The 15,085-nt window shown below is 37.2% G+C and overlaps 1 protein-coding gene across 9 annotated transcripts in view; it reads right to left on the bottom strand.

The window, feature by feature from the left end:
• SCML2 (Scm polycomb group protein like 2) overlaps window positions 1-15,085 on the bottom strand; it is a 106,247-nt gene that overhangs the window by 7,537 nt on the left and 83,625 nt on the right. For all 9 annotated transcript variants that reach the window (XM_049871932.1, XM_049871936.1, XM_049871933.1 and 6 more), the window contains 4 exons: window positions 12,891-13,096; window positions 7,439-7,562; window positions 5,633-5,836; window positions 4,125-4,307 (listed from right to left, as the gene is read on the bottom strand). In XM_049871932.1, the coding sequence (XP_049727889.1) occupies window positions 4,125-4,307; window positions 5,633-5,836; window positions 7,439-7,562; window positions 12,891-13,096 (717 nt within the window). The remainder of the gene's footprint in view (window positions 1-4,124; window positions 4,308-5,632; window positions 5,837-7,438; window positions 7,563-12,890; window positions 13,097-15,085) is intronic.

Below are 15,085 nucleotides of genomic sequence, written 5' to 3'. Positions count from 1 at the left end.
GCAGTTCGAATCCACCAGGCACTCCTTGGAAACCCTATGGGAGTTCTACTCTGTCCTATAGGGTTGCTATGAGTTAGAATGGACTCGACGGCAACGGGTTTGGTTTTTTATTTTTAGTACTAAAGTACAGTTTTCTCTAGTGGTTTACCTCAGAATCTTACCAAGATCAGAAAGTCTTATCTTTTACTTATTATATACTAATGTTTTCGTTATGAAAAGCTTATAAAGTTGGTAGATGGTCTACTGTCTGGAGCTGATATAAATATAAAATATACAATTGATTCCTGACCTTTGCTTCTGAGTAGTGTAGTAAGCTAAGTCAGGAAAATGTTCCTGCAGTGCTAACTAGAAAAAGCCAGATAACTTATAAAATATTTTAAAAGGCGGTCATGGTCCCCAAACCTTCTGTTGGCCCAGGACAGGAACCATTCCCGAAGACAACTCATCAGACATGGAAGGGACTGGACAGTAGGTAGGAGAGAGATGCTGATGAAGAGTGAGCTATTTGTATCAGGTGGACACTTGAGACTGTGTTGGCATCTCCTGTCTGAAGGGGGGATGGGAGGGTAGAGAGGGTTGGAAGCTGGCAAAATTGTCACGAAAGGAGAGACTGGAAGGGCTGACTCATTAGGGGGAGAGCAAGTGGGAGTATGGAGTAAGGTGTATATAAACTTATATGTGACAGACTGAATTGATTTGTAAACGTTCACTTGAAGCTCAATCAAAATAAAAAAAAAAAGAGGGGCACTTCTAGAATAGCATATTAAGAACCTCCAAAAATCCACTCCTCCGTAAAAGCAGCAAAAAATGTCAAAAGAAGCTTTTTTAAAACTCTGGAAATTAACTAAGGGCCTACAACAATCCAAAGAGTGTTTATTCAAGAAAAATGGCCAAATCTTGGTAAGAACAGTGAACCTTATGGCATTTTAACTTGCCCTAATATCATCTCCCTCTCCCCAGTTTCACAGCAGCCCTTGAGCCCCAACAGCTTCACAACTATAACAGCTAGGAAAACCAGCAGCCTAGTAGCCACTGGACAGGGCACAACAGGTTTGGTGCTCCTGAAAAGCCTTATCCCCAGAAAACTGTCACTATTCAACCTGTCTTGCAGTCCAGTCAAAAAAGCTCCATTCTTGGGGCTTGTCTTTATATGACTTTATATGACGCTGTGTAAATAGTCCTATCTCTAGGCATCTATCAAAAACAATCATCAGCAGCTACCTTTTATTGCTCCTATTTCATGGCTGGCATAATGTAGGCCAAGAGTCTACATATACTTTCTCTCAATCTCACAACTCAAGAGATATTTGTTAAGCCCCACTTTACAGATAAGGAAATTGAGACTCAGTGAGGTTCGGTACTTTGTCCATGGACACAAAACTAGTTAATAAAACAACTTGGATTAAAATTTACGTGTATCATACCTCATGCCCTTTCAGCACAGACTAGGTCTGACAAACTCCAATTGTGCTCATCTCACAGCCTCTTCATGAGCAGCCCTGCTGGTGCAGTGATTAAGCACTCGGCTGCCAACCAAAAGGTTGGTGATTTGAACCCACCAGCTGCTCCTCAGGAGAAAGATGTGGCAACCTGCTTCCATAAAGACTACAGTCTTGAAAACCCTACGGGACAATTCTACTCTGTCCTATAAGGCCACTTTGAGTCGGAACCGACTTGACGGCAGTGGGTTGGTTAGTTTAGCCTCTTCATGTGTACTTTGGCAAGGATGTCATGGCAGCACACCTTTCTTTTTCAAAAGGACTCACTGGGCAGCTACACTACAGGGGAGAAATTAACTGGAAAGAGGGTTCAACGTAGAAAATTGTTGTACTAAACCAGAGAAGCAGTTAATAAGGTTCCGAAACGGTAGTCGCAAGGGAATGCAGACGAGGGAATGGATAAGAGACCTCAGTTAAGTAGGGCAGAGAGGATTCATGGGGAAAGGTGTGGGTGACAGGGAGGTCCAGAGAAAAAGGAGTAACTGAAGATGATGCCAAAGCTTTACACTTGAGTGAAATGAGAATTAAATCCCTGGTCTTAAACAGATAGTCTGTGATAGTACTATGTTGTTGTCAGGTGCTGTCGAGTTGGTTCCGACTCATAGCGACCCTATGCACAACAGAACAAAACACTGCCTGGTCCTCCGCCATCCTTACAATCGTTGTTATGCTTGAGCTCATTGTTGCTGCCACTGTGTCAATCCACCTCATTGAGGGTATTCCTCTTTTCCGCTGACACTATGCTCTGCCAAGCATGATGTCCTTCTCCAGGGACTGATCCCTCCTGACAACATGTCCAAAGTATGTAAGATAAAGTCTTGCCATCCTTGCTTCTAAGGAGCATTCTGGTTGTACTTCTTCTAAGGCAGATTTGTTTGTTCTTTTGGCAGTCCATGGCATATTCAATATTCTTCGCCGACACTGCAATTCAAAGGTGTCAATTCTTCTTCGGTCTTCCTTATTCATTGTCCAGCTTTCCCATGCATATGATGCGATTGAAAATACCATGGCTTGGGTCAGGCGCACCTTAGTCTTCAAGGTGACATCTTTGCTCTTCAATACTTTAAAGAGGTCCTTTGCAGCAGATTTACCCAATGCAATGCGTCTTTTGATTTCCCGACTGCCGCTTCCATGGCTTTTGATTGTGGATCCAAGTAAAATGAAATCCTTGACAACTTCAATCTTCTCTCTGTTTATCATGATGTTGCTCATTGGTCCAGTTGTGAGGAGTTTTGTTTTCTTTATGTTGAGGTGCAATCCATACTGAAGGCTGTGGGCTTTGATCTTCATTAGTAAGTGCTTCAAGTCCTCTTCACTTTCAGCAAGCAAGGTTGTGTCATCTGCATAACGCAGGTTGTTAATGAGTCTTCCTCCAATCCTGATGCCCCGTCCTTCTTCATATAGTCCAGCTTCTAGGATTATTTGCTCAGCATACAGATTAAATAGGTATGGTGAAAAAATACAACCCTGGCGCACACCTTTCCTGACTTTAAATCAATCATTATCCCCTTGTTCTGTCCGAACAACTGCCTCTTGATCTATGTAAAAGTTCCTCATGAGCACAATTAAGTGTTCTGGAATTCCCGTTCGTTGCAGTGTTCTCCATAGTTTGTTATGATCCACACAGTCGAATGCCTCTGCATAGTCACTAAAACACAGGTAAACATCCTTCTGGTGTTCTCTGCTTTCAGCCAGGATCCATCTGACATCAGCAATGATATCCCTGGTTCCACGTCCTCTTCTGAAACCAGCCTGAATTTCTGGCAGCTCTCTGTCGATACACTGCTGCAGCCGTTTTTGAATGATCTTCAGCAAAATTTTGCTTTGCGTGTGGTATTAATGATATTGTTCTATATTTTCCACATTCAGTTGGATCACCTTTCTTGGGAATGACAGTACTATAGACTCCCAGAATCAGCAGCACTTGGCCAAGCAACCATGAGCCTGTGACACTTGAGGAGAATGTCAGCTACTCTTAGAAGACCCACATACAATCCCTGCCATGATCAGCAGACTATGTTTAACGTTCAGGAATCAGATGGAACTGGAATAAACCTCTCTCAAAGAACACTTGCAAAAACACCCAAAAAGCTTTCCTATTTCAGGGACCAGAAGCAAGAAAGCAGCCTTTTGTTCTGCAGGACTACACTACACCCACCCTCTTATTTAGACATCAGCTTGGGGTTCTTATGGAAGAGACACGAAATAGCTCAAATGTTAAATACGAGCAGATCACTCATCTGTCACCTCTCTCAATGACTGCAACGAAAATCTTTTATCATTATAGCCATTAGGCTCAAAATGCTCTAACTTCTTAGGATTATAAAGGTCAATAACTTTAAAGCCATACTTCAATCTAATTGAAAATACATAGCTCTGTGATGTAGTCACAAAGAAACCAAACATAACCTAGCGGTTTTGATTCTCAAGTTCATTATGAATACAACAAGAAATTACTTTCTGAGTGAACAAAAACTACATTACAAACTTCTAATTAGTTCATTGTGGCTAAAATGCTTACTGTGAGGAGGACATAAGAACTCTGAATTAAACAAGATCCTCAAGTTAATTATAAAATGTAATATAAGACAGAAGTATAGTATAAAATTTTACATTTTCTCTCACCTGATTTATCATTATCATGTTCCACCAGGCTATGAGTATTACTCCTGTAAGAGCTAAAAGGCTGGCTACTCAAAAGGTTATCACACTGCAGGCTCTGACAGAAGGTTTCAAGGAAGCGAAGAGCAAAAGATGCACTGTTCACTGGAGGAAGCTGGACAGAATGATTTTCCCCATCAAAGGAGGCTATGGAGGGCGGGAAGATGATGTCAAACTCAAGAAGATGAGATATACAACACTAACAAAAAAACCATCAAGTTTAGAGATGTATTAAAAGTCTAATTTGTGTTTTTTGTAATTCATAAAGGAATAATCTTAAATTATAAAAGTTTCTCTCATTCAAACACAATAGCCTGTGCTGGTAAATGCATTTGTCATTTTAAAATATTCATAAAGTAAACTACATCAGAACTATCAGATCTATAAGAACTATAATCTATAAGAACACTTCCTTGTATTCCAAACATTTCATATAATCTATAAGATCTGTAAGAACACTTCTTTGTATTCTAAACATTTCATAGGTATAAATGTTATGCTATCTATTCACACAATCATGGAAGGCAGGTGTACCCTTTTAATGGCTTCTTGAGTCACATTTTTAAAGCTTCTTATAGATCAGTCTGTTTTCTATAAAAATCAAAATATATTATCAGCCAAGGTACTTTGTCTATAATGAGCTTAATACAGCATGTAAAAGGAAAATCTATATGTCCTTTGCCTCAATTTACAGTACTACTATGGCATCATTTATTTTGAAAGTAAAATTACACTTTCCAAACCAGGGTTAAAAGTCCATATATTATGTTAAAATTATATTATAAATATTAGAGTACATCAATATAATAAACATTATAATATTATAAATAGTTGACAGAATACAAATATTATAAAATAGATAGCTGGATTCAATTGTGTCCCCCCAAAATATGTATCAACTTGGTTAAGGCCATGTGTGGTTGCCCTCCATTTTGTGATTTTCCTGTGTGTTATAAACCATAATCTGTGCCTGTGGTTAAAAGGATTAGGGTGGGATGTGACACTCTCGCTCAGGTCACCTCTCTGATCCAATATAAAGGGAGTTTCCCTGGGGTGTGGCCTGCACCACCTTTTATCTTTCATGAGATAAAAGGAAAGGGATGCAAGCAGAGAATTGGGGACCTCATACCACCAAGAAAGCAGCACCAGGAGCAGAGCACATCCTTTGGACCCAGGGTCCCTGTGCCTGAGAAGCTCCTCGACCAGGGGAAGATTGAGAACAAAGACCTTCTACCAGAGCCCACACACAGAGAAAGGCTTCCTCTGGAGCTGACGCCCTGAATTTGGACTTGTAACCTACTAGACTGTGAGAGAATAAATTTCTCTTTGTTAAAGCCATCCACTTGTAGTATTTCTGTTATAGCAGCACTAGATGACTAAGACAATAGTCTACATATTAAAGAGTCTTTGCCTTCTCGACACTTAAAATCAAATATGGTAAAGAAGTTTAATAAAGGATTAGATGAGCATACCAGTTATGATTTCTCCTCCACGATGATCTGGCTTAAGGAATCCAAAAACAGTCTTAGTTTGAAGGGCACAATCTACACAGGCCTGCACGGTCCGCCGGAGCACAACATTCACGGGGCCAGGGCCAAAGTGGTCTGGCAGTTGCTGGATTCTCTTTTGATCCAGGTGAGGGCCGGAGTTTCCATGTTTATTTACATAGACACAGACTTGGGGGAAAATGTGTATAAAGATATAACGAACAATGAGACTGGGTAAAAGAAACTGTGAAAATATTACATAATCAATTACTATGTCCTACTAATTTTTTTTTTACTAGCCACTTCCCTCAAAGAGAACCTAAATCATAGTTACTATCAATGATCATTTCTGCTTCCTAAAAAAAAATATATATATATACACACATATATATATGTTTTCACAATTGGGTAAAGATATTAAACACGCAAAGAAATAATCTAAATGCTTGTCCAATTTTCTAGAATTTTTCCCAAACTGATTATACAAGCTTTAGTAGCATCACAAAACAGATTTCCATATAGTCCCACATTATATAAAAGGGTATAAAGATAAATCAGTATTTTCATCTTTTAATTGTACACACAGTAAGACAATTTTCTTTCAAAACTGGTCATGTTTGTGCATTCAATTTTGGAGTGAGTTTATTTTAAATCACCAATATGGCACCTTAATTGTATTTTCTAAAGTAACCAAATAATTTAAAGTATATGTCACAATAAGTTATAATGACATAGAAAATTTTATTTCATTAATCTTAAGGGAAAAAATGTTTCTTCTATACATGCTGAGGTTTACTTAAGAAATTTAAAAAAATAAACTCTTTCCCTAGTACAATGAAAGCATATGATATAGAAGCAATTCACCTATAATCACACAAATGTCAAGTTTCAATAATTTTTCTTCACTGAGAAAAGAAAATCAACATACAGTGCAACAACACAAGGGTACATTATTAAAAGCCATTCAAGACACAACTAGTAGTGCTGACAGTACGGACAAAGTTCTACTGGACACAAGTGAAGCTAAACAAGGATTTCTACATTTTATCTCCTTTGCATTATCCTGCTAATGGATTAAAAATCACAAATAATAAACTGACAAAAGATGTTATAGCAGTCATTTTTTTCTTTTAAGTGATTTTTATTTCAAAAAAAGTAAAGTATAATTTTTCAGTCAGGAAAGAAAATTCGAGGGGAAATGTCCAGGGAACAGAAGAGCAGAAGTGAGATATGGACCTAGGAGAGGAAGCAATAGAGCGTGCTTTAAAACACAGGAAAATGTTCAAAGGATGATAAATAAAAGGGATTTATTTGTCTCGGTCTGTGTTGTTTCATACTCTTCACATAGAGAACACTATAAAATCACCATGCCCCTTGACAGCAAGGGCCTGTCAAAAAAGGATCCTTTTAAAAGGCATTCAAAAGGAGTTTGAGGTAGCTTTAAAAACACATGCAATACAAAAAGACAAAATAATTGTGAAATGAGATAAAGGGAAAACAAGTATAGATTTGACAATTATGTAAAATTTTTAATAAATTTTACTGAAATGGATAAAATCCTTCAAGTATACTGACTTTTCATGACTCGTGTATTTAAACAGGCTGTTGTTCCTTAAATATCAATTTGAATAATTCTTAATTTCAAAATACCTTAATACAAAAAATGCTAAGAAAAATGTTTACTATTATTCCTTTTTTTCCCTCTTATTTTATTTCTAGGATCTCAAAGACACTGAAAATAACACAGAATAAAAGGTTAGTAATTTCAGTCTTTTAAAAATACGAATTTACCTGTAGACATCACTATTTTAGATGTCCCAGGAATGCCATCCTTATCATTTGGTGGATTGCCACGGTCACCGGCCACCAAATTGACACAAGCTGCAGATGTAGAACACACAGCAGGAAGGCTTTCCTGTTCAAAAACAAAACAAACAAAAAAAGAACATAAGTATATATTACCCTTAAAAAAAATCCTAGATAAGGAAGTCAGAAAATTATTTGCATCACTGGTTCATAAAGTTATTAGTTACCAGGAGTCCTCAGGGTTGACAAGCCCTGTGTGTGGTAGGTACTACAGACCTTTCCAAACTTCTCTCCTCAGAGGCCTTTGGAGCTGTCCAGGTCAGTAGGGAGTGAGCAAGAGGCTGGGATTTCCAGCCCTGCCCCCTGCTCCAAGGAATCATACCTTAAGCAAAATAGTTAATTCTGTAAAACTTGTTTTACATTTTCAGGTTCCCTGTAAGACAAGTTTTTTTTTTTTTGTACTGCTAAAGAAAGTTCGTAAATCTCTAATCCAGAGCAAAACACCCAATGACAAAACAAACCAACAAGGCAGAGGACGGAGCTTGTCTTTAGAAAGCAGTCTTTATCTAGCCTGCATTTCTCCTATTACATACAAGAATGTTGACAAAATTACAAGTGGTTTACTGAAGGCCATACAATATTATGCCTATTGCATACAAGAACCAAATGTCTCCTGGGAGCTGTTAAGCATCACTAATGTTTTTGTTTATTTTATACCAACTCTTGGGGTTTTTTGGGAGCAACCTTCAAACGCAACTCTGCAGTATCACAGAAGGGGCTCTTGTGCCTACAAAAGATAACAGAGGACATTTAAATGGCAGGACAAAGGAGAAAAAAATAGGATAGCATTCAATGTTGTTTGATTTTTCTTTATTTGTTTAAACTAGTGAATGTCATTTCACAGTATTCCACTAAATCGTGTTATTTTTAAGTGTTGAATTATAATTATTGGATTGATATAATCTTGTTCTTTCAGTATTTAAAAAATCTGAAATCTGAGTCCTCTGACTTGAGACATACCAAGATAGCATGTCTGCATTAACAATGCAAATTGAACAAAGGTACATTTACTTAGAAAATGTACTTCTATAATCCCTGAGGAAGAAAATGATAGTGGGCAAAGAGTCTTTTGCAAGAATAGTTCTTACTCTAGTTCAAAGACTTTCCAAATAACTATGAACATGGCAGTACTGAAACAGGGACATACTAACTGTATGAGAATCTTCACCTTTACCTGATAAAATGATAAAGCTAAAGAGGATGAAAGTGAATGGAAATGCTTCCATTGAAACAAAAAATACAGCTTGCTATCTAAAATATATATAAAAAAAAAACAGCTTCTACTCCCCGAAAAGCAATAAATTTTCAAAAAGATCTCTTCGAAGTTGTCAAATAAGCATTGAAGTTATTTGAAAATAAAGGAATAAAAAGAAGCTATTTGGAGTTATCTCTTCACCATCATACCAACTAATCACAAAGATCTTTTCCAGGAGCTGGGAAATCTGCATTAAATATGTATCCATGATATTCTTAACGCATTTTAATTTTTGAAACCCATTTTAAATCAAGTATTATTTCATTTAAAATTTTCATCATTAGCTTTCCTTAATTTTATGTAGTTTACTTTTAATTCAAAAAATGTTTTCTGTTAACAATTTACAGTAGAATAATCTGCTTTTAAAAATGCTTATTACTTTATATTTGGAATGTATTCATTTTATTAACTTTTGATTTTTATTTTATAAATTCTGAATGTTTTTAAAATAAAAATACCAGTATTAATATTTTTTAATCAAAAAGTGGTATTGTCATTTTGCTCCATGCTGCCGACATCAGCTGAAACAAAACAGAAACATTATAGATATTCATTCATATCATCTGGCTGAACTCAGAAGCATTTAAAATAATATTGCTGAAATTTAGTTCAGCCTCAATAGGTTTGGAAAAGGAGCCCTGGTGGCAAAATGGTTAAGTACTTGGCTGCTAACCAAAAGGTCAGCAGTTGGAACCCACCAGCCCCTCCACAAGAGAAAGATGTGGCAGTCTGTTTCCATAAAGATTTACAGCCTTGGAAACTCTATGGGGCAGTTCTGCTCTGTCCTATGAGTCGGAATCTAATCGACAGCACCAACAACAACAGATCTGGGAAGATTCAGGTTCATCTATTTATTTTCAATCTATCTGTGCCTTTATAACTTAGACTGTATCTCTTGTAGACAGCGTAATTTGAATTTTCTTTTATTATCCATTTTGATAACCTTTGCCTTTTAATAGGAGAGTTTAGTCCAACACTTTTAATGTACTTACTGATATATCTGGAAAGCCTGCTGGTGTAGTGGTTAAGAGCTATGGCTGCTAATCAAGAGGCTGGCAGTTCAAATCCACCAGGTGCTCCTTGGTTAACCCTATGGGACAGTTCTACTCTGTCCTATAGAGTCGCTACAAGTCGGAATGGACTCAGCGACAATGGGTTTGGTTTTTTTAATTGATATATCTGGGTCTGAGTCTACCATTTTATTATTTGTTTTCTACTGTCTCCTCTGGGTTTTGTTCCTGTTAGACTTTCTTTCCTGTCTTTAGAATTCCATTTTAATTTTCCTATTGGCTTTTTTAGCTACGCTTCCTTGCTTTTTTTTTTTTTTTTTTTTACAATATACACTGGGGATTACAATGTACATCCTAATCTTTCAACAGTCCACATAAAGTTAATATCGTACTACCTCATGTAAAACGTTGAAACCTTGCAATGATACAGATCAATATCCCCCACCCCAGGACTTTTTACTATAGCTGTTTTTTTGTATTATATCTACGTACATTATAAACTTCAAAAAGCTATGGTGTAATTATTGCTTTATTTATTTTTTTAATTGTTATGTGACACTAGTTGCAATCCCTATAATGTGACAGCACATTCCTCCTTTCCACCCCGGATTTCCCGTGGCCATTCAACCAGCTCCTATTCCTTTCTGCCTTCTCATCCCACCTCCAGACAGGAGCTGCCCATTTAGTCTCGTGTATCTACTTGAACTAAGAAGCACACTCTTCACAAGTATTATTTTATGTTTTATAGTCCAGTCTAATCTTTGTCTGAAGAGTTGGCTTCGGGAATGATTTTAGTTCTGGGTTAACAGAGTGTCCAGGGGCCATGTCTTCTGGGGTTCCTCCAGTCTCAGTCAGACCATTAAAGTCTGGCCTTTTTAAGTGAATTTGAGTTCTGCACCCCACTTTTCTCCTGCTCCATCAGGGACTCTGTTGTGTTCCCTGTCAAGGCGGTCATTGGTGGTAGTCGGACACCATCTAGTTCTTCCAGTCTCAGGCTGATGGAGTCTCTGGTTTATGTGGCCCTTTTTTCTCTTGGGCTTTTTGAATTGCTTTAAATAGTCATATTATTATTAAAAGGAAAAAAGCAAAAATGAAAGTCATTTACATTTACCCAGATATTTACCATTTTCAAAGCTATTCTTTCCCTTCTGAGGATCTGGGTTTCCATCTGATATAATTTCCCTTTGGCCTGATGAACTTCCTTTTTAACATTTCTTATAGTGCTTATCTACCAGTGATAAATTCTCTTAGCATGCTCTTACCTGAAAATGTCTTTAGTTCACCTTCATTCTTGAAGAATATTGTTGCTGGATATAGAATTGGGGTTGACAATTTTTTTTCTGTCAGCACTTTAATGATGTTTCATCTCTTCTACTGTCCATGGTTTTTGATGAAAAAGTCAGTCATTAATCATATCATAGTTTCTCTGCATGTACTTTTTCACTTTTACACTGCTGTTTTCAAGATTTGCACTTTGTGCTGGTTTTCGACAGTTTGACCTCAATATGCCTCGGTTTAGACTTCATGTTTATTCTGTTTGTTGTTGATTATTTTGTATCTGTATTTCTGTCATCAAGATCTGGGAAATTTTGAGAGATTATTTCTTTGATTATTTTTTTCTACTCCATTCTTTTTTTTTCCTTTCCTTCTGGGACTCCTGTTACATAAGTTGGACCTTTAGTGTTAGCTAAAAGATCTCTGAGCCTCTGTTCATTTTTTTTTTCCGATTTTTTTGTCAAATCTTTTTGTTTGTTTGTTTCAGTTCTTCACATTGGGTAATTTCTTCTATCAGGTTCATTTACTCTTTCTTCTGTCATCTCCATTCAATTAATTCTGTTTAATAAACTTTTTTACTTCAGATATTACATTTTTCAGTTCCTGAACTTCTGTTTCATTTCTTTTTATCCTTTCTGTTTCTCTGCTAAAATGATGTATTGCTTATATATATATTTTTCAAATCATTGAGGACAGTTTTAATAGCCACTTTAAAACCCTTATTTGCTAAGGTCCCACATCTGGATCATCTCAGAATCCATCTCAGTTGAGTTTATTTTCTCTCAAGAATGTGTTTCATTTTTACTGTCTTTATGTGTCAGGTAATTTTGGATTGTGTACACAGGGTCGCTCTGAGTCGGAACTGACTCGACGGCACATAACAACAACAACCTCAGACATTATGAATGCTAATTTGCAGAGATTCTGGATTCTGTTATTTTTCTCTGATGAGCATTATTTCTTTTGTTTTAGCAGGTAATTATCTTGGTTGAACGTGAACTTCAAATTCTGATCTTGAGCATACCTCCAGCCTCAGTTAAGACCTTTTGTCTTTAGCTAAGCCAATCAGTATGTGCTCCATGCATGCTTGGATCAGGGGTCTGTCAGAAATGTTGGTAGACAGAGTTTGGGGATCCCCTCTTTGCCTCTCTCCCTTCTAAGATCAGATTCCCCCGTTCTCCTCAGCGGCCACAGTTTTCCTGAGTTCAGTGTTCTGGTTTCCCCCAGCCAAAGAGACTCTAATTTTTCCACCAACATCCCTGATGAGTTGCATGCTATACGAAGTATGCCAAAAGCTACAAAAATGGAAACTCACTTCATATAACACCCCTCCTCTGAATATGTACCCCTACCAAAGTCTGTCTTCTTCTGTTCACTCGCCAGTGTCTTCAGGTAGCTGCTTTTTGTACTATTTCCAGGTTTCAGAGTTGTTTTCTTTGGAGGAATCAGTGAGACAGGATCTGACTGTGGCATTACCAAATTTATCTTATTGATTCCTCCCCTGGTTTACTGAGGTATAATTTACATACAGTAAAATTCACTTCACATTGATTTTTAAAGTATACTGAGTTTTAAATAAACTACCTGAACACAAAAATACCCATGCAGTACTTCCAATGTGGTTTTGAGTAAGTCAAATACTATTAAAATTTTTTTAAGTTTACTCAAAAAGAAATTCCAATCTCACTGGCTATATGAGGCCATAAAGAGCCTCATATACTCTTTAGTACATTTCTAAAGGGCCTCATTATACTCTTACTAAATTCCTAAACTGTATGTTACAAATAAGGCACTACACAAGCCTAAAACAAATCAGAGAGTAGGAGATACAACTAACCTTTTGGCCTTTTTTCTTTGATGTGTTATTTTTAAGAGAACTGCCCTTCTTGGAGACTGAAGTCTGTCCAGGTGGTTTAGTCCGACCTGATTTCTTGACTTGCTGTGTTGGTGATACTGGTTCAGTTTTCTGTGGAGGCTGCATTGAACGTCGGGTCGCTTTGGAAGAGGAAGACTGTGTTTTTGCTAAACTCTTTGTATTGGAAACTGAGGGGAAAGAAACAGAACACACACACACACACAAATTAACATGAATTCCATAATTAAGGCATTGTCTTCTTATGACTCAAAAGAGGTTTAACTCAGTCTAAAAACATTCCAAACTGAAACCACTTAAATAAAGATATCATTTAAAATGAAGTTTTAGGTATTTTAAGATTTCATATCATCAGGAAAAAGTCTAATTCTCAAAAAAAAAAAAAAAAAAGACACATTCTAAGAAGAACCAGTAACTTCAGACCTAGCACAGTGAAAATTTTTAACAGTTTACCTTTTGGCTGCTTCCCATATTTTTAATACTTAGCACAGAAAAGAGTCTTTTCTTCAGAAAATGCTATCCAATTACACCATATTCAGAAACCTTTTTACCCATCAATGTGTAAAAACATAGTGAAGCAACCACCTAGAGCTCCTGTTCCATCTTTTCAAATGCCAGGGAAATTCCCTGCTCTTGATTTTTAATGGCTAAAATACTAAGTTCCTATAAAAAAAAAAAAGTTCCTATAGGTATGTCTAATAATAAGGATGCATAGACTCTACATTAATGTTGTCATGGAAAGACCACTATCACACCCGAGTGATCTGTTTATACTAGTTACCTAGTGGTCCAGTCCAGACAGTTTTAATATTTCAAATGAAGGTTACCAGCCAGGTTACTTTTGTCTATGTTCCCAGTTAAGCAAAAAGATATTTTTAATATTAACCCCTTAATAATTTCATTATTAAAAAAATTTACATAATAAAAGTACTAATACCAAATAAAAAATTTTTATAGGAAGAGTTGTATAAGTAAAGCATTTACACATCCATGCAAAAATCAATTAACTTTATTTTAAAGGCTTCATTTCATAACTTGAAACCAGCCCACTGCTTTGCTCTTCCCAAACTCTCTGCAGCCTTCTTATCTACCTTCTACAGTTTAACAAGCCAAGAGGAGGGACAGCCTTCCCTCAGCTGTCGGGGCGAACTGAGGACCACTTAACTGCCACCATCGCTTTCCCCCTCATTTGTAATAATTTACCTACTTACACTAGTCTAAGTCTTCTTACCTCACTGCCATCATCTACCCCACAGTCCAGGCTCACTTCTACTTTCTTAAATAACTCAGGTAACCTAACTCACATTATTTCTTCTTACACAATCTCCTGTCATCATCTTCAAGAATTTAACATCCATACTACTGATGCTTCAATTCAACATCCTGACCTCATCACTGGAGATTTCAGCTACTCCCTGAAATTGTTATACTTGGCAATTTCTAGGACTCTTCTATCTCCAAGATAACCAACCCTTCCCCCTTTCTCTACCTCCAACTTACTTACCTGTCATCTTTGTTTCATATCGACTGATCATGCTTTTCATTCTCATTATGATATCCAGCCACGAGCAGCCTCCATTTTCATCCAGTCCATTAGCTTTCTTCTGGCTTTACTTAACTCCCTACTCAATCTGTATCCAACTCTTCACCTCCACCAATACCCCTCTAACTAGTATTCCTTCCTTTATCATTCCTTGATCTTTGACCATATCAAGCATGTAAGCTCCCACCTCCAAGTCACACTGTCATCTGGTCCTGAGCTACAGCATAAAGGTCAGCAATTTTTTTCTATAACAGACCAGATAATAAATATCTTAGGCTTTGCAGGCTATATACGGTCTCTGTCTCATAATCTTCTTTGTTTGTTTTAATAATCCTTTAAAAGTATAAGAAACATTCTTAGCTCATGAGTTATACAAAAACTGGCCATGGGCTAAATGTGGCCTTCAAGCTGTAGTTTGCCAACCCCTGCTATAGAACCAAACCTGTTGCTGTCAAGTTGATTCCGACTCATAGCGACCCCACAGGACAGAGTAGAACTGCCCCACAGGATTTCCAAGGAGCGGCTGGTAGGTTCCAACTGCCGACCTTTTGGTTAGCAGTCGTAGCATGCCGTAGCTCTTAATCACTGCGCCATCAAGGGCTCCAGCTGCTATAGA

The sequence above is a fragment of the Elephas maximus genome, chromosome X, assembly GCF_024166365.1.
Source record: "Elephas maximus indicus isolate mEleMax1 chromosome X, mEleMax1 primary haplotype, whole genome shotgun sequence".
Taxonomy (NCBI): domain Eukaryota; kingdom Metazoa; phylum Chordata; class Mammalia; order Proboscidea; family Elephantidae; genus Elephas; species Elephas maximus.
Note: the sequence above shows the minus strand (reverse complement) of the source record. Positions and strands in the feature narration are given on the sequence as shown.